Here is a 26,317-nt window from a genome sequence, read left to right as displayed (position 1 = left end):
GCTAGAACTCTGTGTGGCATTGACCTGGTCTCTAATCTGAGCTGCTGCTAACCTGCGATTTCTGAGGCTGGTGACTCGGATGAACTTATCCTCCGCAGCAGAGGTGACTCTTGGTCTTCCTTTCCTGGGGCGGTCCGCATGTGAGCCAGTTTCTTTGTAGCGCTTGATGGTTTTTGTGACTGCACTTGGGGACACTTTCAAAGTTTTCCCAATTTTTCGGACTGACTGACCTTCATTTCTTAAAGTAATGATGGCCACTCGTTTTTCTTTACTTAGCTGCTTTTTTCTTGCAATAATACAAATTCTAACAGTCTATTCAGTAGGACTATCAGCTGTGTATCCACCTGACTTCTCCACAACGCAACTGATAGTCCCAACCCCATTTATAAGGCAAGAAATCCCACTTATTAAACCTGACAGGGCACACCTGTGAAGTGAAAACCATTTCAGGTGACTACCTCTTGAAGCTAATCAAGAGAATGCTAAGAGTGTGCAAAGCAGTAATCAAAGCAAAAGGTGGCTACTTTAAAGAACCTAGAATATAACATATTTTCAGTTGTTTCACACTTTTTTGTTATGTATATAATTCCACATGTGTTAATTCATAGTTTTGATGCCTTCAGTGTGAATCTACAATTTTCATAGTCATGAAAATAAAGAAAACTCTTTGAATGAGAAGGTGTGTCCAAACTTTTGGTCTGTACTGTACATGAAAAAATAGCACTGCTTCCATCAGTGCTAAAGGAATTGGTCACCCGATGAGGTCAGTGATTGGCTGCAGCGGTCACGTGTTGTTGACATGACATCACCGCTGCAGCTGGGTAAATAGAGCCTGGCCACGAGAATCGGAGGGGTAGCGCGAGATCTGGCAAATACCGTCAGTACCAGTTCTCTATTGCAGGCTGATCCTGAGGTTTCAGACTTCTGTCTTTCTATGCCACCATTTAAATTTTTGAAGCCAGAATTCTGTAGTCCAGGACATGATACATTTCCCTCCAGATGTTGCATTATAAATACTTCTGTATATAAAATGTTCATTGGCTGAGGAGTCCAGGAAAAGATGACACCATGCAAACGAGTACTCCAAAACTACTTTGTAAGAAGAGTATTGAAAGGTGCCAGTAATGGGAAAGGAAACTTTTTTTTTTTACTAACCCTTGTAAAATCATTCTGTAGTCTTTTTTGCTTTTACCAAATGTGCACACCTTGGGTTGACAGCGTCCTGGCGTGGGGGAGCTCCTCTGTAGCAGACCCTGGAAGACGTCTGAGGGTAACTGAATGCTGACAAATACAGGGAAATACTGGAAGAAAATCTGCTGCAGGCGGCAAGAGAACTGTGTCTCGGAAGAACGCTCATTGTCAAAACAAGGAACCCTCTGCCTCACAAAAAAACAAAGCTGTAGAGGAAAATGGCTGGTATTAAAGGGGTTTTCCGAGACTTTAATACTGATGACCTATCCTCAGGATAGATTATCAGTATCTGATCAGTGGGGGACAGACACCCGGGATCCCTACCGATCAGGTGTTTGAGAAGGCAGCGGCGCTCACAGTTGTGCCAAGGCCTTCTCTCAGCTTTCGCTTGGCCAGTGACGTTACATTCATTAGTCACCTGGCCTAGGCGCGGCTCAGCCCCATTCAAGTGAATAAGGCTGAGCGTGATACCAAGCACAGGTGCTATTTAATGTATGGCGCTGGGCCTGGTAAGCTGCAAGAAGGCCGCGGTGCTACTACGAGGGCCGGTATATGCAAATGAGCCTCTAGGAGCAACAGGGGCGTTTCCATTACACCTAGAGGCTCTGCTCTCTCTGCAACTACAGCACCCTCTGCACTTTGATTGACAGGACCAGGCAGTGAAAACATCATCACTACCTGGCCCTGTCAATCAAAGTGCAGAGGGAGTGACCGTTGTAGAGAGAGCAGAGCCCCTAGGTGTAACACCAATGCCCCCGCTGCTCCTAGAGGCTCATTTGCATATAATAAAACATAATTTTTCTCAGCAATGCGGGCACATATGAACATGGGAGCAACACGGATGCCTTCAGCTGCCAAGTGCACATGTAACAGGTCAGCCAGTGTCATAGGTACAAAACTGCTGACAGATGCCTTGTTAGGCTACATGCACACGTTTAGGATTCATGTGCGGAGAATCCGCACTGAAATCCGCAGGTGTTCGCAGGCAAATCTGTATGGTCAATCCGCATTAATTGATGCGGATTTGCATGCGGATTTGCGTGCGGATTCGGTCCGGATTTTCCGCATGCGGATTTTACTAGGTGAATGCAGAAAATCCGGTCGGGAAAAAAAAAAATTTATTGACATGTCGCAGATTTTAAAATCCGCACCGCAGGTCAAAATCCGCGCGGAAAAAATCTGCATCGTGTGCATTGAGAATTTCAAATTCTCATACAATACAATGTACATGACCTACGGTGCGGATTTTCCGCACGCAAATCCGTGCGGAAAATCCGCACGCAATCCTGATCGTGTGCAGGGGGCCTAAGGTGGATTTTTTCTTCTGCCTGCTTCATCCAAACATAGCATTCCCGACTTTACTGGTTCTTAAGCCATTTCAATAAATTTCTCTCCTTCCACTTTTTGCCATTAGTATAATGAGACATAACATTTGCCATTAGTAAATTTGGTGATGGACAGCTGTCCATATATGCACGCTTATGTCAATCAATAAGTTATAAGTTGCTGAATATTTTCTCACAAAAGTATTAGCTTAGGCCTCTTTCACACTTGGGTTGTCCGGATCCGGCGTGTACTCCACTTGCCGGAATTACACACCGGATCCGGAAAAACGCAAGTGAACTGAAAGCATTTGAAGACGGATCCGTCTTCAAAATGCTTTCAGTGTTACTATGGCAGCCAGGATGCTATTAAAGTCCTGGTTGCCATAGTAGTAGTGGGGAGCGGTATACTTACAGTCCGTGCGGCTCCCGGGGCGCTCCAGAATGACGTTAGAGCGCCCCATGCGCATGGATGATGTGCCATGTGATCACGTCATCCATGCGCGTGGGGCGCCCTGACGTCACTCTGGAGCGCCCCGGGAGCCGCACGGATGGTAAGTATGCTGTTCCCCCGCTCCCCACTACACTTTACCATGGCTGCCAGGACTTTAGCGTCCCGGCAGCCATGGTAACCATTCAGAAAAAGCTAAACGTCGGATCCGGCAATGCGCCGAAACGACGTTTAGCTTAAGGCCGGATCCGGATCAATGCCTTTCAATGGGCATTCATTCCGGATCCGGCCTTGCGGCAAGTCTTCAGGATTTTTAGCCGGAGCAAAAAGCGCAGCATGCTGCGGTATTTTCTCCGGCCAAAAAACGTTCCGGTCCGGAACTGAAGACATCCTGATGCATCCTGAACGGATTTCTCTCCATTCAGAATGCATTAGGATAAAACTGATCAGGATTCTTCCGGCATAGAGCCCCGACGACGGAACTCTATGCCGGAAGAAAAGAACGCAGGTGTGAAAGAGCCCTTAGCCCCATGCACACGGCGGTTGGGCGGCCCACAAACGGCGGATCAGCAATCCACGGCCGCCGGCTGTGTGCACCACGCATCACGGATGCGGACCCACTTGAATGTGTCCGTAATTCCAGAGATGTGGAACAGAGTCACGGAACAGAACACCGGAAGCACTACAGAGTGCTTCCGTGGTGTTTCTTTCAGTTGTTCCACACCGCAAATAAATATGACATGTCGTATTTTTTTGCGGTGCGGACAGACCACGGACCCATTCAAGTTGAATGAGCCCGGCCCGTTGCACGGATGGTGCTAGTGGTCCCCAATGCACGGAACGGCCGCGTGCATGAGGCCTTTGTCGAAACATCCTGCAACCTGCTCTCTAATAGCGGTGTAGTAAAGGCTGACCATAGTGCGGCACTTTCACGATAACAGGCCTCTGTAAAGATGTCTCGATAAGACGTAACAATGCGTCCTGGCACACTTACTCAATCTTGGCATGCTAAAAAAAAAAAAAAATATTCACATCTCCAGATTTCATGATTTAATGAGACCATCTGTGAACAATCTGCCACTTCTTCTCAGCTCATGCCAGGTCTAAAAGAGTGGGCGCGACGTGGGCAGGGAAGGGGGATGGGCCGACAGACCCCTGGTTTAGGCGTAAAAAATGGTCTAAATGTAAGACAGCAAGGAGACTGTCTTACATTTAGAAGCATTATCACAGCTAAGACAATAACCTGCCAGAAGATGTGTAGACTTACAAATATTCACAGATGACCACCATTAAAACATAGCCTTTATTCTACATCAAATTAAAATAACCCCCAATCCACAAGAAAAAAAAAAGGTGAATCCGCAGCATTTTAGTGTCCGCCTTCAGAGAGGAATGGAGACTGATCGGAGGCAAACTGATGCATTCTGAGCGGATCCTTTTCCATTCAGAATGCATAAGGGCAAAACTGATCCGTTTTGGACTCCTTCTGAGAGCCCTGAACGGATCTCACAAACGGAAAGTCCAAACGCCAGTGTGAAAGTAGCCTTAGGCCCCTTTCACATGAGCGTTATGGATTGGCTCTGGATGCGTTCAGTGAAACTCGCACCATTTTGACTGCAATTGCGTTAAGTTGTTCAGTTTTTTTCCGCGCGGGTGCTAAAAAACTGAAGGTTTACAAACAACATGTCTTAGGACTTGCTCTGGATAAGTCGCGTGTGCATTGCGGCAAACCCGCGCGAGTAATTTCAGTCAGTTTTGACTGCGATTGCGTTGTTCAGTTTTTATCACGCGGGAATAATGCGTTTTGCACGCGCATGATAAAAAACGGAATGTGGTACCCAGACTTCTTCACTGAAGTTCGGGTTTGGGGTTCTGCAGATTTTATTATTTTCCCTTATAACATGGTTATAAGGGAAAATAATAGCATTCTGAATACAGAATGCACAGTAAAATAGGGATGGAGGGGTTAAAAAAAAAATTAACTCACCTCATTCTCTTGTTCGCGCAGCCGGCATCGTCTTTGATGACTAAATTGCGCTCACCACATGGTGAGCGCGGTGACATCAGCGAGATCCTGCTGAATGAAGATAGAAGATCATTCTATCTTCATTCAGCAGGACCTGCGCTGACGTGGTGAGCGCAACTACGTCATCAAAGGTCCTTTTGCAGGTCATGAAAGAAGAAGAAAGAAGACGATGCCAGCTGCACGAACAAGAGGATGAGGGGAGTTAATTTATTTTTTATTTTTTAACCCCTCAAGCCACATTTTACTTAGCATTCTGTATTAAGAATGCTATTATTTTCCCTTATAACCATGTTATAAGGGAAAATAATAAAATCTGGATTCCTGTTCAGAGCAGGAGCGCACGGCGTCACTGGTTGCTATGACGCGGTGCTCTTCATGCCGCCGCTGCACTACAGTAATACACTCGTATAGTGTATTACTGTAGTGCAGCGGCGACATGAAGCACACGGCGTCAGAGCAACCAGTGACGCCGTGCGCTCCTGCTCTGAACAGGAATCCAGCCCGGCATACCGCGGACCGCTCTCGGCGTGCGTTTGGCCTAAGGCTATTTTCACACTCGAATTTGGTGAGGATCTGCACCAATAATATAAACGCCTGCATCCGTTCAGAACGGATCCGTTTGTATTATCTTTAACATTGCCAAAACGGATCCGTCTTGAACACTATTGAAAGTCAATGGAGGACGGATCCGTTTTCTATTGTACCAGATTGTGTCATAGAAAACGGATCCGTCCCCATTGACTTACATTGTGTGTCAGGACGGATCTGTTTGCCTCCGCATCGTCAGACGGACACCAAAACGCTGCGAGAATGGAGGCGGAACGGAGGCAAACTGATGCATTCTGAGCGGAACCTTATCCATTCAAAATACATTGGGGCAAAACTGATCTGTTTTGGACCGCTTGTGAGAGCCCTGAACGGATCTCACAAGCCAAAACGCAAGTGTGAAAGTAGCCTAAAGTGTTTAGGTAGTTTGTGCTGCCATTCAAACTGGAATATCACTTACCTATCTCTGCAAATTGCATTCACTAAAAATGCTTTTATCACAACAGGATTAGCAATTCCAAACATACTGTATGTCTCACAATAATGTAAAGTACGGTACTTTTCTGCAGTGTGGCAGGGCAATGATCAAGAGATGGACAAAAAATTGGAAAAATTAAAAGCACTGAGCATGTGACTTCAGTTAAGAATTAGTGAACTGAGAAGGATGTATTTGCTGTTTTTCTGCTACCTGGGCAACTGCCACCTATATGCATGTGTAAACAATGCCATATACCCTCCCTATAAGAATGTATACACCTATCTGTAGTAGGGATCTAGGGTAAGGCTAGCAATATATTTCATGCTAGAGGCTCCTTTACACCGCCCGATGTTCAGACAAATACTTGTTAGCGATAATCTGCCAGTGTAGGGCCTTATTCGCACAGTCAGTGTTTGGTCAGTGATTTTCATCAGTGATTTTGAGCCAAAACCAAGTGCAGGTCCAAAACACAGAACAGGTGCAGATCTTTCCCTTCTACCTTATGTCTGTGTAGGATCCACTCCTGGTTTTGGCTCACAATTACTGATGGAAATCACTGACCAAACACTGACTGTGTGAATGAAGCCTAAAGGTTACGTCAATTACCTGATGAACAACCAAATACTCATCCATCGGGTAATAGCATTGTTGGTGCAGTCACCTAAATCATTTGACGAGGGCAGATTGTGCTGTCTAAAAAGCGCTTTGCTGCTGGCAAACAATGTGTATGGAGACGAACAATGGCATTAGTGATCGCTCCTCCCCATACTGTGGAGGAGATTGCTGCATGTAAATGCAGCGGTCACCTCTACTGATGACCAAGTGATTTTTTGGAAGGAACGATTCCTTCTTGACAATTGCTTGCTACATAGAGCCATGTAAAGGGGTCTTTAGGAGAAAAGAACTAACATTAGAAGAATTAATTTTATTTATTTCGATTACCAGGGGTGTACCTACAGGGAGTGCACAAGTCATGGTTACATGCGGGTACTGAAACCAGATGAAAAGCTCTGCCCCATATGACGAGACCAATCCTATAAATGGTACATGTAGGTGGAGGGCCCTGTTACTGATTCTGCACTGGGGCACATGAGCTTCAAATCGCCATCTGCCAACCAGTATCATTACATTTTCTTACAGCTAACAGAACGCAACACATGGTAAGTGAATGGAGGTGGTACTTCTTGAAGGTGTTACTGTTTTGGATACCTGAATAATCTGAGCGGCTAGCTCTGGGGTGCCATGCTTTAGGTCAAGTCCATTGATTGCCAGGACGCGGTCATTGCTGTGAAGTCTCCCATCCTGAGCTGCCAGTCCTCCTTCTAGGAGATCCAGAATAAATACTCCAGATTCATCAGTCCTGCGGACAAGTTTGATGCCCAGTTGCTCATTGGTCCCCCTTTTATTCAGAGTGACGTGGAAGCTTTCTTCTCTCTGCAAGTTGCAATCCATATGAGACTGTGTTCTGCTTCCAAAGCGCCTCTCTCGGAGCACGGTGAGATGGAGTACAGTACATGGCTGGGACAAGACCACCCTGGCATAGTTATGTGATACATTGCTAATGTCGAAGTTATTCACCTGTAAAAAAAAAAAAAAAGCACATTTCAATGAATATCCAATATTTTAAAGACAATGTCCTCCTTTGCGACAGTGTTTTATTTTTTAATCAAGGTTTTAATGCAACTAAGATTAAGCAGTTTATCTTACAAATTTACTATCTTTTTGAAAACCCCTCCAGCAGTCATACTCTTTTTTTTTTAATCTGCTTTCTATTTCTTGCTAGCAAGAAGTAGGACACGGAGGAGATTATGTATATTTTAAGGGTATTTTTAAGTACTAATTGGATCTGTTCCCTTCCTCTTTTATAATATGTTTAATACTCTGTGTAATGTAGTGGATTAGAGATAGTACCCATCCCTCATTGTGCTAATAAGAACACATTCCTGAGTGATCTCAGAAACATGCGTGCTGCACACTGGAGGAGGGGCTGATGTGAATAACTGTGGTCTGCACTAATTTACTGCACACTTAGTAAATATATTTCTTCACTTAGCCTGCATAAGTTTATTCATCCTCAAATCTTTTGAATTCACGTTATGTTACAGTATGACTGCAGGATAAGACTACACAAGGTTTGTTTGTAGTGTTACCATAGGTTCGCAGAGGAGCTGTAAGCACAGAAGTATGCAGAGATTTTTTATTTTAAATTCTGCATGAAATTGACAGAAACAATGTAGTGGTAGGCTTCACTGGAGGCCTATTCTAGAGCTATTCTCCCACATAAGCAATGTCTAGGTGGAAAATATCCCCATAATATTGAGCTACTGTCAGTGCCTTCTGAAACAGCTGATTAGATACTGATGACCTATTGAGGATCAGTTAAAAAGTCTCAGAAAACCCCTTTAAAGGATTTAAAGGGAGTGTAAAGACTAGAAAACTTTTTTCCTCCTATAAACCGCCACTTTATGGGTAGTGTCTACAATCGCAGCCAAATAAATAGAGTTGAGTTGCAATACTTAAGACAGTCCATGTACAAGAGTGGTGGTGGTTCTGGGAAAAAAACAGACCGCTTTTGCCAATCCTGGTCAATCCCTTTAATAAGAATGAATTTCTAAGAAGCTAATCGTCACCTCTTCCAAGCAATTAAATTTCTATTTTCCCTTTTTTAAGATTTAGGAAAGATTTTGGACAACGCAGCAGCCTTAGGAAATGTCAATTATTTAAAGCCCAGACATCAGCAGTCTCCATCAACAATAGAATAAAGAGCAGTTAATACCGTCTACAGTACTTTACTTACACAGTGTGTTGTGTTTTCGTGTTCACTTACTTGAAGTATTTGGTCACCCGCCAACAGTCTCCCATCCCTGGCAATGATGCCATCCCGATATATTTCCTGTATGACAATGTTTATTAAAGGGGTCTCATTACCGCCGACGATGCTGATCCCCAGTTCGATGTATGGGTTGGATCGGTGTATTTCAATGGTAGTAATTTCTCCTTCGGGTAAGCTAGCTGGGGGATGCATAGCTGTCCAGTACAAACAAAAACACAACAATATCAATAGGATGCTTATAGTTCAGTGCTAAGCGATCAATACACTGCCGAGATCAATAGTACTCTACATTCTGCAAGCCAACTGCATTATGGATTACAAACAAGTCGGGAGACATTTCTATAGTTCATGTGTTGGGATTAACATGTTGTAAGCCCAAATTTAATGAAATCATCCAAATGATTAATATTAATTAATAAATGTAAATAATATATATTTCCCTATCTTTCCTAAATTACAATAAAAGAGTAAGAAAACATTTAGATGCCTCCCCAAGACTAGACACCCCAAAAAAAGTGTATGTGTATATATATATATATATATATATATATATATACACTCAGCAAATATATATATTTATATATACACACACACACATCAACTAGTAGCGCTACCACTTTGCATTATAGTTAGCAAAAGTACAGCATAACGTGGCACCAAGTCCACCAACTACAGTACCAGAAGTAGGTCCATCTTTGGAGCATTCTAATAATACACCTGACCAGCTTTTCCACCAACCCAGTCTGCAGACTACAGATCGTTTTATGAGTCTGCTCTTTGTACACAGAATATAGGCTACCATAAAAAGTAGTCCACAGTCTGTGGTTGGATTTGAAAAAAAGATTTGGGGAATATTAAATTCCTAGCAGACCTCACTGCTTAAAGGGGTTGTTAAGGTTTAAAAAAAACATGGCTTTTTTCTTCTAAGAACAGCTCCAAAGGTTGTTGTCACCGCCAGTTCTGTGAGAAGGTCTGGTAGACCTTCTTCTCTACCTCTTGTATGACGTTCTTTGTTTTGGTTTAACTTTGTCATCTCCTTTCCTTCTGCCAGGTGTCACTTATTAAGACTAATCGTCTTACTTTATTTTCCCTCCCATACTGCCTCACTTTGCGGTTTATACTACTTCCTGGATGAAGTGTTCACTGCTGGAGGCTGCTGCTGCTGTTTGCTCAGATAAGTCTTTTCCTTTATTGTGTTTCCTTGCTGGCTTGATTCTAGGTGACCCTGACTCCGTCCTTATTAAGTGCAGGGAGCCGGTGGTCGTGTCACCCTCATTAATATAGGGTTTTCAGGTGTCACACAGTCTTAGGTACGTGGGCATGCAATCGTCTACCATTGAGACCCTTGCATGTGCATAGCAGTCAGGGAGAGCTCTTAGGGTTTTATAGGGCTCACCTATATGCTCCTTAGTTTGGGATCAAGCCAGTCGGTCATTTATTTAAAGGTTCCAGCTATCTGCAACTTCATCCATGACAGTTGTGTCTGGCATTGCAGCTCAACTCTACTGAAGTGGGGATGAGCTGTGATGCCACACACAAGCCACAGAGTGATGACAAAATGCTTTTTAGGAGAAAAAAAAAGCAAGCATGTGTTTATAATCTTGTATTAAAGGGGTTGTTCCACAAAACATATTCAGCATTTTTAAAACCAGCCCAGCCCCTGGATCTGAATACTTTTGTAATTGCATTCATTAAAAATGTTGTATAGCCAGTGAGCTATTCACTGACGTCTATCTGTATAGTGCCACCTGCTGTTTGCTCTTTTTCTAATTTCTCTGTCCTGCTCACTGAGTAGGAAGCACATGCTCAGTTCCATCCTTCAACTGCCACCAGCTGCAGTAGAAGGGACAAATCTGAAAGTGCCTCCTAAGCTGACGGCTTCAGATAAATCTAGCAGAGCAATTGGAGCAGTAAATGTGGAGATCTCTGGATCCATGTGAGGCAGGGGCGTAGATAATGGGGGGGAAAGGGGGGTCCAACCCCCCCCCCCAGAGTGTCTGTCCTCCTAACCTGCCAGAGAACAGCCCGGGCGTGCCGCTGCCTGTAATAGTGGCGCGGCAGTGGGCCACACAGAGAGGTGATGGAGGCTGCAGGGCGGGGCTAGGCAGCGCAGGGGGGCAGGTACGGCAGCACAAGTAACTCACAGACACACACAGGGCAGGGATGACGCTGATGATCACATGGCATGCACGCTGCCTTCAGGCTCTGCCTGTCGTACGTCTGGACCCCGGCCAGCTTCCTGCCTACGCGTGCCTGCTACTCCTGGGCGGTGGCTGACAGAGCACAGAGCCTGGAGATCTCAGAAGATTAGAAGAGAGAGAGAAGAAAGAAGTAGTTTGAGAGAGAGAGAGAGAGACTCTGGAGCACTAGTGTAAGTAAAAGTAATAGTTAAAAAAGAAAATCAAGAAGATTCAAAGCCCACCCCCACACCAGGCTACAGACAGTGTCAATTCATATATTTAGTCCAGCCCCCAGACTCTTATGAATTGAGGGAACTGGCCACCACCATGCTGGTCCACATCACTTATTGTGCAGGCTGCATGGTTTGATGTATTTTTTCTAGTCTCTCACACTCTAGTCTCCTCAACAATAAAGAAACGCAATTTCTTATGGAAATTACAAGAGTAAGCTAGCATGCGATGTGTCATGCGTGCCATAGACTGTCACTCCAGACTGGAGTGGGTAGGTACCAATTACGAGTCTTTTTAAAACATGTTTTTCCCATATGGTGTCAAACAACTAAATCGGTATTGCTCAAGGTAAAGGATTGGTTTAGGAATGATATGGCTGGTATATTTTCAAACCCTGGTGTGTCTGCTAGATAAAGTCTTATTAAGAGCTTGTCATGTACTATGTGATATTGGATTTCAATTTTTTACATTAATCATGGGGTAACCCCCTTTAAGGGGTCAAAATCTTTTGTCATGGCTGGAATTCAAGATGTCTGTAGGTTCTTCTCCCATGGGAGAAACAGTTGTTTGGTGATTGTGTGACCCATGGTTGTACCACAATCGGGGAGGGCTGAGAACTTAAAGTGGCCCTGGAAAAAAACTAAAACTGGCCCTATTTAATAGTGGGGCCCAAATTGATAGAAGGCAGGGTAGGAAGGGGCAGCAATACCATATTGTGGCACATTACACCACTCCAGCAGAGCCAAATACCACAGTGCATCAATAAAATACTGCCCCAGCAGCACAAAATACCTTCCCAGAAGCTGCCCCTCTGTGGTGGTCAGTGCCAGCTGCCACGTTCTGTCCTCCTGCTCCAGTTGTCTTGGGATGGCCATTGCTGGCAGTTGTGAGAATGGCTCAGGCAGCCCCCCCATCATCGGCCCACCGGGAAGTTTCCCTGTAGCGCTTATGGCCAGCCCACCCCAGATCACAATCATCAAGCACATTAAAAAAGCACTGTGGAGCCCAAACCTCAATGTTAACATCTCACAACACTAGTCTGAGCCATGGTAATAAATGCACACCATCTATAGGATTAGTAAATCTGCCCAGTGTGTCTAAAATGACAGACAAAATAGTGCGGCATGCAGCACTATTTTGCCTGGTAAAATGATGGACCCTTTTTCCAATGGGAGGGTTGGTGTTAGCCATGAGACGATTCTGGGGCTGTTATTATACATTGCTCTGTGCAGCTCTGCAATCCAGGACATTGAGTTTTCCAGATCCTATTACTGTGTATAACTTGGTATAAAGACTAAAGAATGATGCAAATCATTAGAACAAGCTTTCAGCTCTGAAGCCTGCAGAATTGTGAATGTAGCTCTGAATCATATCACAGGTTGTAATGCAATGTATTTACAAAGCTGTTCAACCACTTATGTAGATTATATCTACCGTATGTGGAAACTGTCAAAGCAGAAAGGGGTTCTCCAGGCTCTATAAAAATATACAAGCACTCCGCGGACCTGTGGAACAAAGATTGTTTCATTAAAGGGGTTATCCGGGAATTAATATTGATGACCTATCCTCAGGATAGGTCATCAATATCAGATCAGAGGGGGCCCAACACCTGGGACCACCAGTGATCACCTGTTAGAAGAGGCCGGGCACTCCATTATCAACGCGGCCTCTTGCCAGGCCATGTGACGTCACTATACATTGATGTAGAAAGGACCGGCACTTTCTACATTGCTGTTTTCTGGGACGCCAGTCCACGGACACGTGCACCGCCACGCCATTACATTGCAGTGCCGACCGGTGAACATTATATATGTCACCATACATTGGTCACATGGCCCAGCTGCAGATCAAGTCAATGGGGCTGTCCTGCAATACCAAGCACGGCCGCTATACAATGTACGCCGCTGTGCTTACTGATGTAATAATGACGACCTATCTTGATGATAGGACCTCATTATCATTTCACAGAGAACCCCTTTAATCTCACCCATCCGCTGCTCTGCCCTTGCCACTGTTCCCGCTTCACTTGCACAGCCGGTGAGCTATTCCGCTTGGGCCCTTACCGGATGTGTGCAAGTCTCTTCCTGTTCAGCTGCAGCCTGTGCAAGCGCAGAGGAAACGGTGGACTGGGCAGCGCAGCAGATGGGTAAGATTAACAAAACCATCTTTCTTCCACAGGTCTGTGGAATGCTTGTAGTTTTTCACAAATCCTGGAAAACCTCTTGAAGCTACTGTTTCGGTAATATATCACTGGCTCATAAGGTTGAGAATTTTAGTAGAGACTGAAAGTGTAAAATAAATGAATGTTTCACCTAATTACAGAGATTTTTCCTTTTCTGAGAAAATATACTGAATCAGCCCAATTATTGATTAGACAGCAAGTTTATGGAGTACATTCCAGGAAAGCAACTAATGACTCCCCAGAAACATAAGGACAGTATAATTTATTAGCAATATATAAAATTGAATAGAGCCAAGAGGAATCGTAGATTGCAGAGGCAGTGAGAGCACTGTAGGGTATATATGATTTCTTGGATGGTACATCAGAAATCAGAATTGATTCCTACACTAATGAAAAAAAAAAAACATGCAGAGGGAGGTATACTATATATATACACACACACACACTCATGATACATCTCTGACTTAGAACATGAGATTAATAACTCCATGAAAGAAGAGATTAATTACTCCCTGGAAGAATAATCTCTGCATTTCACGCATGCTCATTTTTTAAAAATCTATATAATCTGTGAAAGATTTATAAGTGATAAAATATGTAACGTCCTACAGAAATGGAGAACTGTGTGCCACTCCAATTCTGTTCAGGCACCAATCCAGCTACAGGGCTGAGCCATCCCTCTCGAAGGGCAGTTGCAGAGACTGTTTCTGTGGTACATACATATTTTTCTAAAGACGTATCTGATCATAAGATACACCTGAGTTTTAGAGGAGGAAAATAAGAAAAATATTTTCATCAGACCCCCAATCTTCATCCGACCTCAGATTAGACCCCCAATCTTCATCAGACCTCAGATTAGACCCCAAGTCTTCATCAGACCTCAGATCAGACTTCCCAATCAGACCCCCCCAATCGTTATCAGAACTCAGATCAGGCCCCCAATATTATTCAGGCTTCAAAGACCACTAATCTTCATCAGACCTCAGATCAGACATTAAAATAAATAAAACACTGTACTCCCCGCTTACTGTTCTTCTGCCGCCACTGTGCTGCACTGTGACCTGGGGCGGTTTCAACGGTTGGTGGAGCAGAGGTTAATCACGCACATAAAATACACAATATAGCCAACACTGCCAATAATAACACTTGATAATACCGCTAGACCATGACCCAGTCATTAATAATCCCGTTTAGGCCCCCACTTACAGATGATATCTCCTCTGGCTGGAGTCATCCTCTTTCCTTTTTTTCTCCGTCCTGCACAGATCAAGACAGATGATGTCTCCTCTTTAAATATAGCCCCCCCTCCCCAGTAGTGGTCTCTTAAATATATAAATATATATAGCACCCACCCCCCAGTAGTGTCCATAAATCAAAAAAAAAAAAAAAAAAGAACAAAATACTCACCTCACTCCTGCTGTCATTTTTCCACCCTGCTGCTGCTGCCCTGGCTGCCTGCATTACGGCACAGGCGGTCTACGCCGGGTCTCTGGTGGCGGCCTTCAGCCTATGAGGCTAAATGGTGGAGCACAGGAACCAATAGTTCCCATCCCTGCCGCTCAACAACGGAGCTCCCCGCAGACCAGGACTAGATGATCCACAGCCCAGCCCTGGTCTGCGGCCCGGTGTTTGGAGATTGCTGCTTTATAAGACACACTATTTTTTGGGGAAAAGGTGAGTCTTATAAAGCAACAAAAATATGGTATGTCCTTTCAATATTTATATAGAATAAGAGCCATATACTATACACTAGTGTCTAATATTGTGTAGGTCACTGTTGTGCAGTCAACTCTGACTAGTCAAGGCATGGACTCCACAAGACCTCTGAAGGTGCTACTAACTTTTTCAGTAATTTGTGCTACAGTGGGATAAGACCAAATGGGCTAGCCTTTGCTCTCCACAAACATCAATGAGCCTTGGGCAACCATGACCCGTGATCAATGGTACAAACCACTGCATACACGATCTGCCATTTTGGAGATGCTCTGATCCAGTTGTCTGTCCATTACGATTTGGCCCTTCTCAAAGTCACTCATTCTTGCGCTTGCCCATTTTTCCTGCTTCTAACACATCAACTTCAAGAACCACTCTTCACTTGCTAACTAATATTTCCCAACACTTGACAGACGCCATTGTCAAGAGATAATCAATGTTTTTCACCTCACCTGTCAGAGGTTTTAACGTAATGGCTGATTTTATTTAGAGCCAAGGACAGAATCTGGTCTCGCAGGAAGGAATTTGAAGAAAACAGAGACACATGTCACTTCAATAGATAAATCATATTTGCCACCTTAAAGGGACACTTCCATCAGTTTACTAACAACTTGTATGTGAATATGCTATGTTTTTTTTTTAAATAAAGTCACTGAAGTCACTCCATGTCTTCTACTTCCTGTCCTGGCTTTTTGTTTGGACTTTTGGCATGGCAAAGAGTCTCACTCAACTCTCTCAGGCAGACCATCACTGTGACCAGAGAGAGCCCCCCCTGTATTGTCTCAAATAGACCATCACACATTACACTAATAAGTGCAATGCTCTTCTGTGGGGATCTTTATCTTGGCTTAGAGCTATTGTCACTATTATCCAAATTCTACATCTACTATTATAATGGGGATTACAGAGCAGCAAAGTGACAATGGATTACCTATCTATATAGGAGTTTTAGCATTTGTGCTGACTGCTACAGATGATAGATAATTTGTATTTAATTTTCAATGTTAAAGTACTGCCGAAATAAAAAAGAAAAACAGTCAAAATGTATATAAAAAAATGTTTTCTATAAATATTGAGTTTAAAAATTACCTCTTTCTGATGTGTTAATACACAGTTTAAGTGGGTGATCTGTGTTACAAATCAGAACAAGCCGTGCCAAATCTCACACAAAAAATGCACATTTAGTTAAAGAGGTTGTCTCACCTCAGACATTGGGGACATACTCCACCTCTGGGACCCACACCTGTCTTTGAAAGGAGCCCGCAAAGTGAAGGAGGGTGCACCGCGTATGCGTGGATTCCCTCCATTAATTTCTATAGAAGTGGCTCAGCTATTTCCATCAGTCTCATCTGTCATGTGACATTACTAGCTGATCCCAGTGATGTGTAATCTTCTGGGGAAATCACTAGCTGATTCCAATGATGTGTCATCTGTCTGGTGACATCACTAGCTGATTCCAGTGATGTGTCATCTGTCTGGTGACATCACTAGCTGATTCCAATGATGTTTCATCTGTCTGGTGACATCACTAGCTGATTCCAATGATGTGTCATCTGTCTGGTGACATCACTAGCTGATTCCAGTGATGTTTCATCTGTCTGGTGACATCACTAGCTGATTCCAATGATGTGTCATCTGTCTGGTGACATCACTAGCTGATTCCAATGATGTGTCATCTGTCTGGTGACATCACTAGCTGATTCCAGTGATGTTTCATCTGTCTGGTGACATCACTAGCTGATTCCAATGATGTGTCATCTGTCTGGTGACATCACTAGCTGATTCCAATGATGTTTCATCTGTCTGGTGACATCACTAGCTGATTCCAATGATGTGTCATCTGTCTGGTGACATCACCTAGCTGATTCCAGTGATGTGTCATCTGTCTGGTGACATAACTAACTGATTCCAGTGATGTGTCATCTGTCTGGGGAAATCATTAGCTGATTCTGGTCATGCGTCATCTGTCTGGTGACATCACTACCTGATTCTTTTCATACGTCATCTGTCTGGTGACATCACTAGCTGATTCTGGCCGTTGTTATCTGTCTTGTGACAGTAATGCATCAACTGTCTGGTGAAATCACTAGCCGATTCCAGTGATGTCTCATCTTTCTGGTAACATCACTAGCTGATTCCAGTGAGGTGTCATCTGTCTGGTGACATCACTTGCGAATTCAAGTGAGGTGTCATCTGTCTGGTGACAACTAACTGATTCCAGTGATGTTTCAGCTGTCTGGTGACCTCACTGGCTCATTCCAATGATGTGTCGTTTGTCTAGTGACATTACTGGCGCATATAAGTGATGTGTCATCTTTCTGGTGACATCACCAGTTGACTCCAGTGGTGGGTCTCTGTCTGGTGATATCACTAGCTGATTCCAGTGATGCTTCATCTGTCTGATGACATAAATAACTGATTCCAGTGATGCGTCATTTATATCGTGACATCACCAGTTGACTCCAGTGATGCCTCATCTGTCTGGTGACATCACTAGCCAATTCCAGTGATGTGTCATCTATCTGGTGACATCATTAGCTGATTCTGGCCATGCGTCATCTGTCTGGTGACATCACTACCTTGATTCTTTTCATACGTCATCTGTCTGGTGACATCATTAGCTGATTCTGGCCATTGTTATCTGTCTTGTGACAGTAATGCATCAACTGTCTGATGACATCACTGGCTGATTCCAGTGATGCATCATTTTTCTGGTGACATCCCTAGCTGATTCCAGTGATGAGTCATCTGTCTAGTGACATCACTAGTTGATTCCAATGATGTGTCATCTGTCTGGTGACATCACTAGCTGATTCCAGTGATGCTTCATCTGTCTGATGACATAAATAACTGATTCCAGTGATGCGTCATTTATATCGTGACATCACCAGTTGACTCCAGTGATGCCTCATCTGTCTGGTGAGATCACTAGCCAATTCCAGTGATGTGTCATCTATCTGGTGACATCATTAGCTGATTCTGGCCATGCGTCATCTGTCTGGTGACATCACTACCTTGATTCTTTTCATACGTCATCTGTCTGGTGACATCATTAGCTGATTCTGGCCATTGTTATCTGTCTTGTGACAGTAATGCATCAACTGTCTGATGACATCACTGGCTGATTCCAGTGATGCATCATTTTTCTGGTGACATCCCTAGCTGATTCCAGTGATGTGTCATCTGTCTAGTGACATCACTACCTGATTCCAGTGATGTGTCATCTGTCTGGTGACATCACTAGCTGATTCCGGGGATGCGCCATCTGTCTAGTGACATCAATAGATGGCTCCAGTCATGGATCATGTTTGGTCATAGCTCTCACTCACATCTTTCAGAAGCAGAAAACACTGAACTGTTACGTTTCATATTTCTCACAGTAATATTTTTTGCCAGCCTCTGACAATGGTAAATTATTAGGATAATTTGTAATGCATTCTCCTCAAGAGGGAGCCTATTTTTCTTCATGCTTGTAATTGACTTTTAGATTCATTTCTGCATGGGATTTATTAGATGGGTGAAGAATTATTGGCAGTTAGGTAAATATAACATAGTTGTTAGACACAATATAAAAACAGGAAGGCAAAGAACAAAGACCCGACCTTGACTTCTACAAGGCTTTACTGATTGAAAGATGGGGGAAATGCAATTACCGTGCAATAGCAACTGCTGAGATTTCTACACAAACAATACAAAGTACACTACTGAATAGGCCTACAGGGTCTAGGGTAAAATAACAAGTAAATGCCACCGTTAGCTTATTGATATTTTCTCAACAAGGTTAGAACCTGAAAGGTGCAATAAAAGTCCAGCATAAGGCATCATACACACAGCACGGAGTCTATTCAAAAGCACACAGAGGACTGTCCAGGACTCCATGTGCTGGTAAACAATGCTCCATCAGGCACCATATGCACAGAGCTATTCTTCACTAGACTGGCTTCTAGGGGCAGATACCTCTACAAATATAGCATCTGGTGGATGCCACAACCTCGGTATGCTCATATTTGAAATGCAGTCAAGTGCATGAAGTCCTAAGCCAGGTCCACATACGTGGGAAAAGTCAAGGCAGAAAGAATCAGGTGTGTTACGCCACAGGCCAGTGGCCTTGACTGTCTAGCCAACCCATGTCACTTGTTTGGCAATGGGTTGGATGGAAATGAGCCAAATGAAAGAGGCATGTGAGCCACGCTGTGGAAATTCTGGCTATTGTGGGTGCAATTGTGCCACAGTAACGGTGCCTTATGGATGGTTAGATCCTACCATTACTTTGTCCTTGTCTACCTTATTTTTGTTATGCAAGTGCAACCTGGCTCCTGACATTTGTTTCCCTAGCCCTAATTTGATCACATTAAGTTTAATATACATACTGTCAGATACGGTGCTTTCTTCGAAGGCAGGGTTATCAAAGCCCTGGTCATCTGACCACAAGGGAAGCACAGTTGGTGTGACATTTCTTTCTAGCAGTGCAGGTCCTGTTCCTGCCTTGTCTACATCCGGAGATACAGCAGTTGGGTGATCGATCACACCAGGGCCATTTTCTCCTTCAATCTCTATTTGCAGCTTGCTGGCTCTTTTCTGGTCCAATACTTGTCTTCTGTGAGATGCTCCTGGACATCTAAAAACACAAGATAGCCTTTAAGAACCATGCAAATATTTATTAAAACACATACAACAATACTACATACAAGAGAGGCAAAGAGATATGCCTTTCTGGGGTACAATACTTTGATTTTCAAACCTCCGCATGCCCTATCCATGGGGTTTTGTCTCAAAGTCTTTGATGGGGTAAAGATATGTTGAGAAAACAACATAATAATTCTATTGTTATACATAGCAAAATGGGCCCAAAAATTTGAATATTGGGTTTTGCCACCAAGAACAGTAGGGGCTGGTGTATGTTTTCCTCTCCATACCTTTTATATAACTTTAGGGACATTTCTTCACCCCTTGTTTGTGAACAAAGCAGTTCCTTTGGATGTCTAGAGGAATAGGACCAATCAGGGTTGCCCCCTTTCCTCAAGGACCCTATAGCAGTTGTATGGTTTGCCTCTATGGTGTGTGCCCCCTTAAATTAGTCACAGTAAAATGCCTCTATTCTAGGCTTGTTCAATAATTCTAATCCAATCTAGATCAAAGCTTCAAGATAAAGAATATTAACAACAACAATCAAAAGTCTCCGAGACAAATAAGGAAAAGCTTCTGGGAGCCATAGACTTGAGGAGAATGAGATGGAAATTGCATATTTTAAGTACATTTATCTCATTTTCCGCTTTGTCAGAATCTATATTTTTACTTTCCTCTCTGAACACATACAGTAAATCCGCACTTCCGTCTATCCAGAGGATAAAAATAAAAAATGAGCAAGCACAGCTTACACGAATCTTCAGATATGACCCGTAACCTTTCTTTCATACAAATCCAGCAGATTCTCCCAGTTTAAGCTTAAAATTCTTCTTTCAGAATCTATAATGAGAACTAAGTTATTATTATTACTGAAGCATTGTTAAGAGGTGATTGAAGCTCCATGACCCCAAAAGCTTACATTACATGATTACAGGTGCATCAATGTCTCTGAGGAGCAATTCTGAGGTGCACATAGTCTTCAGCTAACAAGTAAAAGAGATGGAACTTTCTTGGTGAATCTCCGGAGACATGAAGCTGTACGGATAAAGGACTTCAAGAAGAAGACAGCAAATAAAGGTAGACCAGCACACACGGCGTCTATAGATGGGAACACAGTATGAGCATGGGCTTGAACTGAAACGGGTTGCATGGGACTTTCAATCCTCATATAATCCGAACTTTTGCCTATCCAGAGGATTAAATATGAGCAAGCATATTTTACACAGTTTTTCACATATGAAATAAAAGAAAAGCTGTGCCTCTGGTACCACTAGTTTTATTATTTTTTTTTTTTGTAAAGAGCAAATTTCCATATTTTCTCCCCAGAGGCATGTTGCATGGCCTACAGGGCTCCTTATATCTATTAAGGGCCCTTTACACGGGCCGACAATTGAACAGATCATCGCTACCGAGCGTTACTAGTAATGCTGGTTAGTAATTATCTTGCGGTGTAAATGCACCACTGAGTACCCGATGAACGAGTGAAACTCGTACATCGGGTAATTGGATCTTTTGTGCAGCACAAAAATCATTGTTTTCCCACTGGCAGCTTGTGCTGTGCAAACACGATCTGCTGCTGGGAAATAATGAGACAGTATGGGGAAGAGTGATGGTATTAGCCATCAGCTGCCCCCCCCCCCCCCAAGTGCCATGAGGTTCTCCACCAGTGCCATCAGCTTCCACCCTCAGATGACGGCACTGAGTGGGAAGCTTATGGCGCTGAGTGGGCAGCTGATGGCACTGAGTGGGCAGCTAATGGCACTGGGGGAAGCCTGATGACACTGACTGGGCAGCTGATGGCACTGGAGGGGGAACCTGATGGCACTGGGAAGGGGGGGGGGGCTGATGTGTTTTTGTAAAGGAAAATTTTCTTTTAATTTGTTTTTTGTTATTAGAGTACTCAATTAATCGTTGGATTAATCGGTAGAATACTCAATTACAAAAATAGCCGATAGCTGCAGCCCTATCTACTAGCGTTTAGTAGATTGTTGGGAAGGAACGCTTTGTCCCACACAAAGGGACCTGTAGACAATATCCAAAGAGAACACAAAGAGAAATAGCACCCACCGAGTCCCCAACATAGACCTCTCACCTAGTCAGTTGAGGTACTGACTTGGCTATGACCCTAACATATGTCTCAAGACTTGTTTTAAAAATGTTACTTGAATTATACGATAGCTACCATCCAACTGGTGATTTGCATACGTTTTTTCCAGAGGATTACCACATGGCCTGTAAGACTCCTTATGCCTACCAGGTATCCCCAGTAAAATTTCTGCCTAGGATTGGGTCTTTGTGATCCAAGACTATATATATTTAGTTTGTGATGAAGCACAAAATTCAAAAAGCAGCTACCCTCTACGAGCCTTCCAGTCCACTAGGTGCTCTTGTTCCCCCATACACTCTTGATAGAGGAAGGGAAATAACTATTGGGAATCATAATTTTGGAGCCCAAAGTGGTCTTTACTCTTTCACACGGACCAGTTACCGAAAGACTACCGGAGAGCAACATCAGGTGCATTTCTCTTCCGTGCAAGAGTGCTAACATTTAGTGAAATCACTGCATGTCAATTGACTCCCATGGGTGCAGTGGTGTATATAGAAGCAATGGGGATCCAAAGAAATGATCAAACTGGGATTTGCTATCAAGGATGGAAGTCCTGACAGGTTTTCCTCTTCCAGTGTCAAAGGATGATGGGGCTAATCCCAGCTGGGCCAACTTGAAGAGCCCCATAGCAGTCATGGTCTTGAATGGTTGACATGTCATGCATGTCCTCAGGAGAGCAGGATGAGGACTCACAGTCCCACAACCTGATACGGGTTATTCAACCCATTTTAGCTGAATGTTTTACACCTCTGCAGTCAACCAATTTTTGTCTGTTCCATTGTACCAAGCTCGATGTTCGTCCCATTTCCAAAGCACTCGCAGAACAATCTACTGATTCAGAATTTTTAAATAGATTCATCTCATTCCACCATGATCTTATTTGTGGCCACATTTTGGAGCTGAGGGACAGAGAGAAGCCGCTATAATAAGCACAATTCTTTTTTTTTCAGTGGTCTTTCTGAATAGGCCATAATAATTACTAACCCCCTCCTACCAATTAGGCTGATAATCCGGACCCCTGTGCTGGCACCGGGAGGTGATTACATAATCCTGAGATAAACCAGTACATTGTCCCGTGTTATGTAACCCCACAATCTGACATGTTTTATTGTGTTGGAAGGATTAGATGATTTACTATACTTCAATCACATTCCGGATGGAGAATGCTTGTCTCATTATATTACAATCTGGATATGACCGTTATTGCATACAGAGTTGACAACTGTTATATAATCGTACTTAAAACATCAGCCACGTACACAGCTGTAGCAGAGCCAGGCTTGTCAATGCAGCAGAGCTGAGTTTAGCACATAGGGATATATTCACATGTCACATATATTTGATGCAGAAATTATCTCCATACATTTAAAGGAGGTTGATTGTGCAGCGTGTGCATGGCCTCTTAAGATGAATGGGGCAGTTGCAGAAATGTCTGCAATATGTGAATATATCCCAACCAACTCATTATATACAGTGCCTTGCAAAAGTATTCACCCCCTTGCCTTTTTTGCATTTTGCTACATTACAGACTTAAAGAGGTTTTCTTAACACGCAGGTTATACCTACCTGCTCCCGGCGCGCCGTCCACTTCCTGGTTTCGGCACTCGGCAGGGGGTGGGCTCCATCTTGATTGATGTCTTCTCCCGGCCGGGCCGCGCGCTGTACTGAACGCGCACGCAGAGTCCGCGCATGCGCCCTGGTGACTTCTTCATGGCCAGTATAGTATACTTGCCTGGAAGAAGTCACCAGGGCGCATGCGCGGACTCGGCGTGCGTGTTCAGTACAGCGCGCGGCCGGCCGGGAGAAGAAAAGAAGACGTCTGCGCACGCGCGGCCACCGCGATTCCTGAGGAGAGTGGTGGCCGTAACCAGGGGAGACGGAAGGCAACAGTCAGGTAAGTATAGGTTTATTTTTTTCTAAGGGGTGGGGATTTGTTAATAAAATATATTTAGAAAAATTATCACTGTTAAATCATTAACAGATTTAACAGTGATCATTAAGATGATAATACCCCTTTAAGTTCAATGTTTTGTTAATCTGAATTTTATGTAATGGATCAGAACACAATAGTCTAAGTTGGTGAAGTGAAATGAGAAAAATATATAAATAAAACTATTGTTTAGAAATAGAAAACAGAAAATTGGCATGTGCGTATGTATTCACCTCCTTCGTTAGGAAGCCCATAAAAAGCTCTGGTGCAACCAATTACCTTCAGAAGTCACATAATTAGTGACATGATGTCACCTGTGTGCAATCTAAGTGTCACATGACCTGTCATTACATATACACACCTTTTTTGATAGGTCCCAGAGGCTGCAACACCTAAGCAAGAGGCATCACTAACCAAACGCTGCCATGAAGACCAAGGAACTCTCCAAACAAGTAAGGGACAATGTTGTTGAGAAGTACAAGTCAGGGTTAGGTTATAAAAAAATATCCAAACCTTTGATGATCTCCAGGAGCACCATCAAATCTATCATAACCAAATGGAAAGAACATGGCACAACAGAGACGGCAGCCCACCAAAACTCATGGACCGGGCAAGGAGGGCATTAATCTGAGAGGCAGCACAGAGACCTAAGGTAACCCTGGAGGAGCTGCAGAGTTCCACAGCAGAGACTGGAGTATCTGTACATAGGACGACAATGAGCCGTACGCTCCATAGAGTTGGATTTTATGGCAGAGTAGCCGCAAGAAAGCCATTACTTTCAGCTAAAAACAAAAAGGTAAGTTGTGAGTTTGCGAAAAGGCATGTGGGAGACTCCCAAAATGTATGGTGGAAGGTGCTCTGGTCTGAGGAGACTAATATTTAACTTTTCAGCCATCAAAGAAAACGCTATGTCTGGCGCAAACCCATCACATCACCCGAAGAACACCATCCCCACAGTGAGACATGGTGGTGGCAGCATCATGCTGGGGGGATGGGACTGGGAAACTGGTCAGAGTTGAGGGAAAGATGGATGGTGCTAAATACAGGGACATTCTTTAGCAAAACCTGTCCCACTCTGTGCGTGATTTGAGGCTAGGACGGAGGTCCACCTTCCAGCCGGACAATGACCCCAAACACACGGCTAAAGCAACACTTGAGGGGTTTAAGGGGAAACATGTAAATGTGTTGGAATGGCCGAGTCACAGCCCAGATCTCAATCCAATAGAAAATCTGTGGTCAGACTTAAAGATTGCTGTTCACAAGCGCAAACCATCCAACCTGAAGGAGCTGGAGCAGTTTTACAAGGAGAAATGGGCAAAACTCCCAGTGGTAAGAAGTGGCAAGCTCATAGAGACATATCCGAAGCGACTTAGAGCTGTGATTGCTGCAAAAGGTGGCTCTACAAAGTATTGACTTTAGGGGGGTGAATAGTTATGCACATTGACTTTTTCTGTTATTTTGTCCTATTTGATGTTTGCTTCACAATAAAAAACAAACATCTTCAAAGTTGTGGGCATGTTCTGTAAATTACATGATGCAAATCCTCAAACGATCCATGTTAATTCCAGGTCGTGAGGCACCAAAATACGAAAAAAGTCAAGGGGGGTGAATACTTTTACAAGGCACTATTTTCCCAAAGGACTTCAGGTAAGGTTTCATGAACATGCCTGTGTCTATATTGTGGTCTGCAAAATACAGATACCTTCCATGTGCAATCCGCATTTTTCTCATTCACATCCCTAGAAATGAATATTCTCGTCTACAGCACGGACAAAAATAGGTTATGTTCTATCATTTGCAGGACACACGGAGGCGGACAGCACTCGGATGAGATCCGTGTACTGTCCTTTTTTTTGTTTTGCGAACCCATAGAAATGAACTGAATCCGTGTGCAATGCGCAAAAAATGCTAAATATGGTTATGTGCATGAGCCCTAATCCTGAGCTACACAATCTACGTACAAAAAAACATTTTGAGGCCATAAAAGCTGATTTTCCATATGGATTTGGCCATGTTTTCCACACCAAAATCTGCATGTACAGTGTTAGGGCTCATGCACACGACCGCTGTTGTTTTGCGGTCTGTTTTTCACCGATTCGTTGTTCCGTATAAAATTGATACGGTTGTATTATCTTTAACATATTGTGTCAGAGAAAACGGATCCATCCCCATTGACTTACATTGTGTGCCAGGACGGATCCGTTTGGCTCAGTTTCATCAGACTGCAAGCAGCGTTTGGTGTTTGTCTCCAAAGCGGAAAGGAGACGGAACGGAGGCAAACTGATGCATTCTAAGCGGATCCTTTTCCATTCAGAATGCATTAGGGCAAAACTGATCCGTTTTGGACCGCGTGTGAGAGCCCTGAACGGATTTCACAAACGGAAAGCCAAAACGCCAGAGTGAAAGTAACCTTATATGCACTTGCTGCGGATTTGTTGTGGATTTCACCCTATACAAGAGTGGAATGTGTGGTGGAAATCTACAGCATAAATTGACATTCT

At 43.6% G+C, this 26,317-nt stretch overlaps 1 protein-coding gene across 1 annotated transcript in view; it reads right to left on the bottom strand.

Moving 5' to 3' along the window:
• LNX2 (ligand of numb-protein X 2) overlaps window positions 1-26,317 on the bottom strand; it is a 145,092-nt gene that overhangs the window by 23,040 nt on the left and 95,735 nt on the right. The window contains exons 3-5 of the mRNA XM_044286119.1: window positions 19,524-19,771; window positions 8,842-9,041; window positions 7,224-7,592 (exon numbers count right to left, since the gene is read on the bottom strand). Coding sequence (XP_044142054.1) covers window positions 7,224-7,592; window positions 8,842-9,041; window positions 19,524-19,771 — 817 coding nt within the window. The remainder of the gene's footprint in view (window positions 1-7,223; window positions 7,593-8,841; window positions 9,042-19,523; window positions 19,772-26,317) is intronic.

The sequence above is a fragment of the Bufo gargarizans genome, chromosome 3, assembly GCF_014858855.1.
Source record: "Bufo gargarizans isolate SCDJY-AF-19 chromosome 3, ASM1485885v1, whole genome shotgun sequence".
NCBI lineage: Eukaryota > Metazoa > Chordata > Amphibia > Anura > Bufonidae > Bufo > Bufo gargarizans.
The sequence above is the reverse complement of the archived record's forward strand: the minus strand, read 5'-3'. Positions and strand labels throughout refer to the sequence as shown.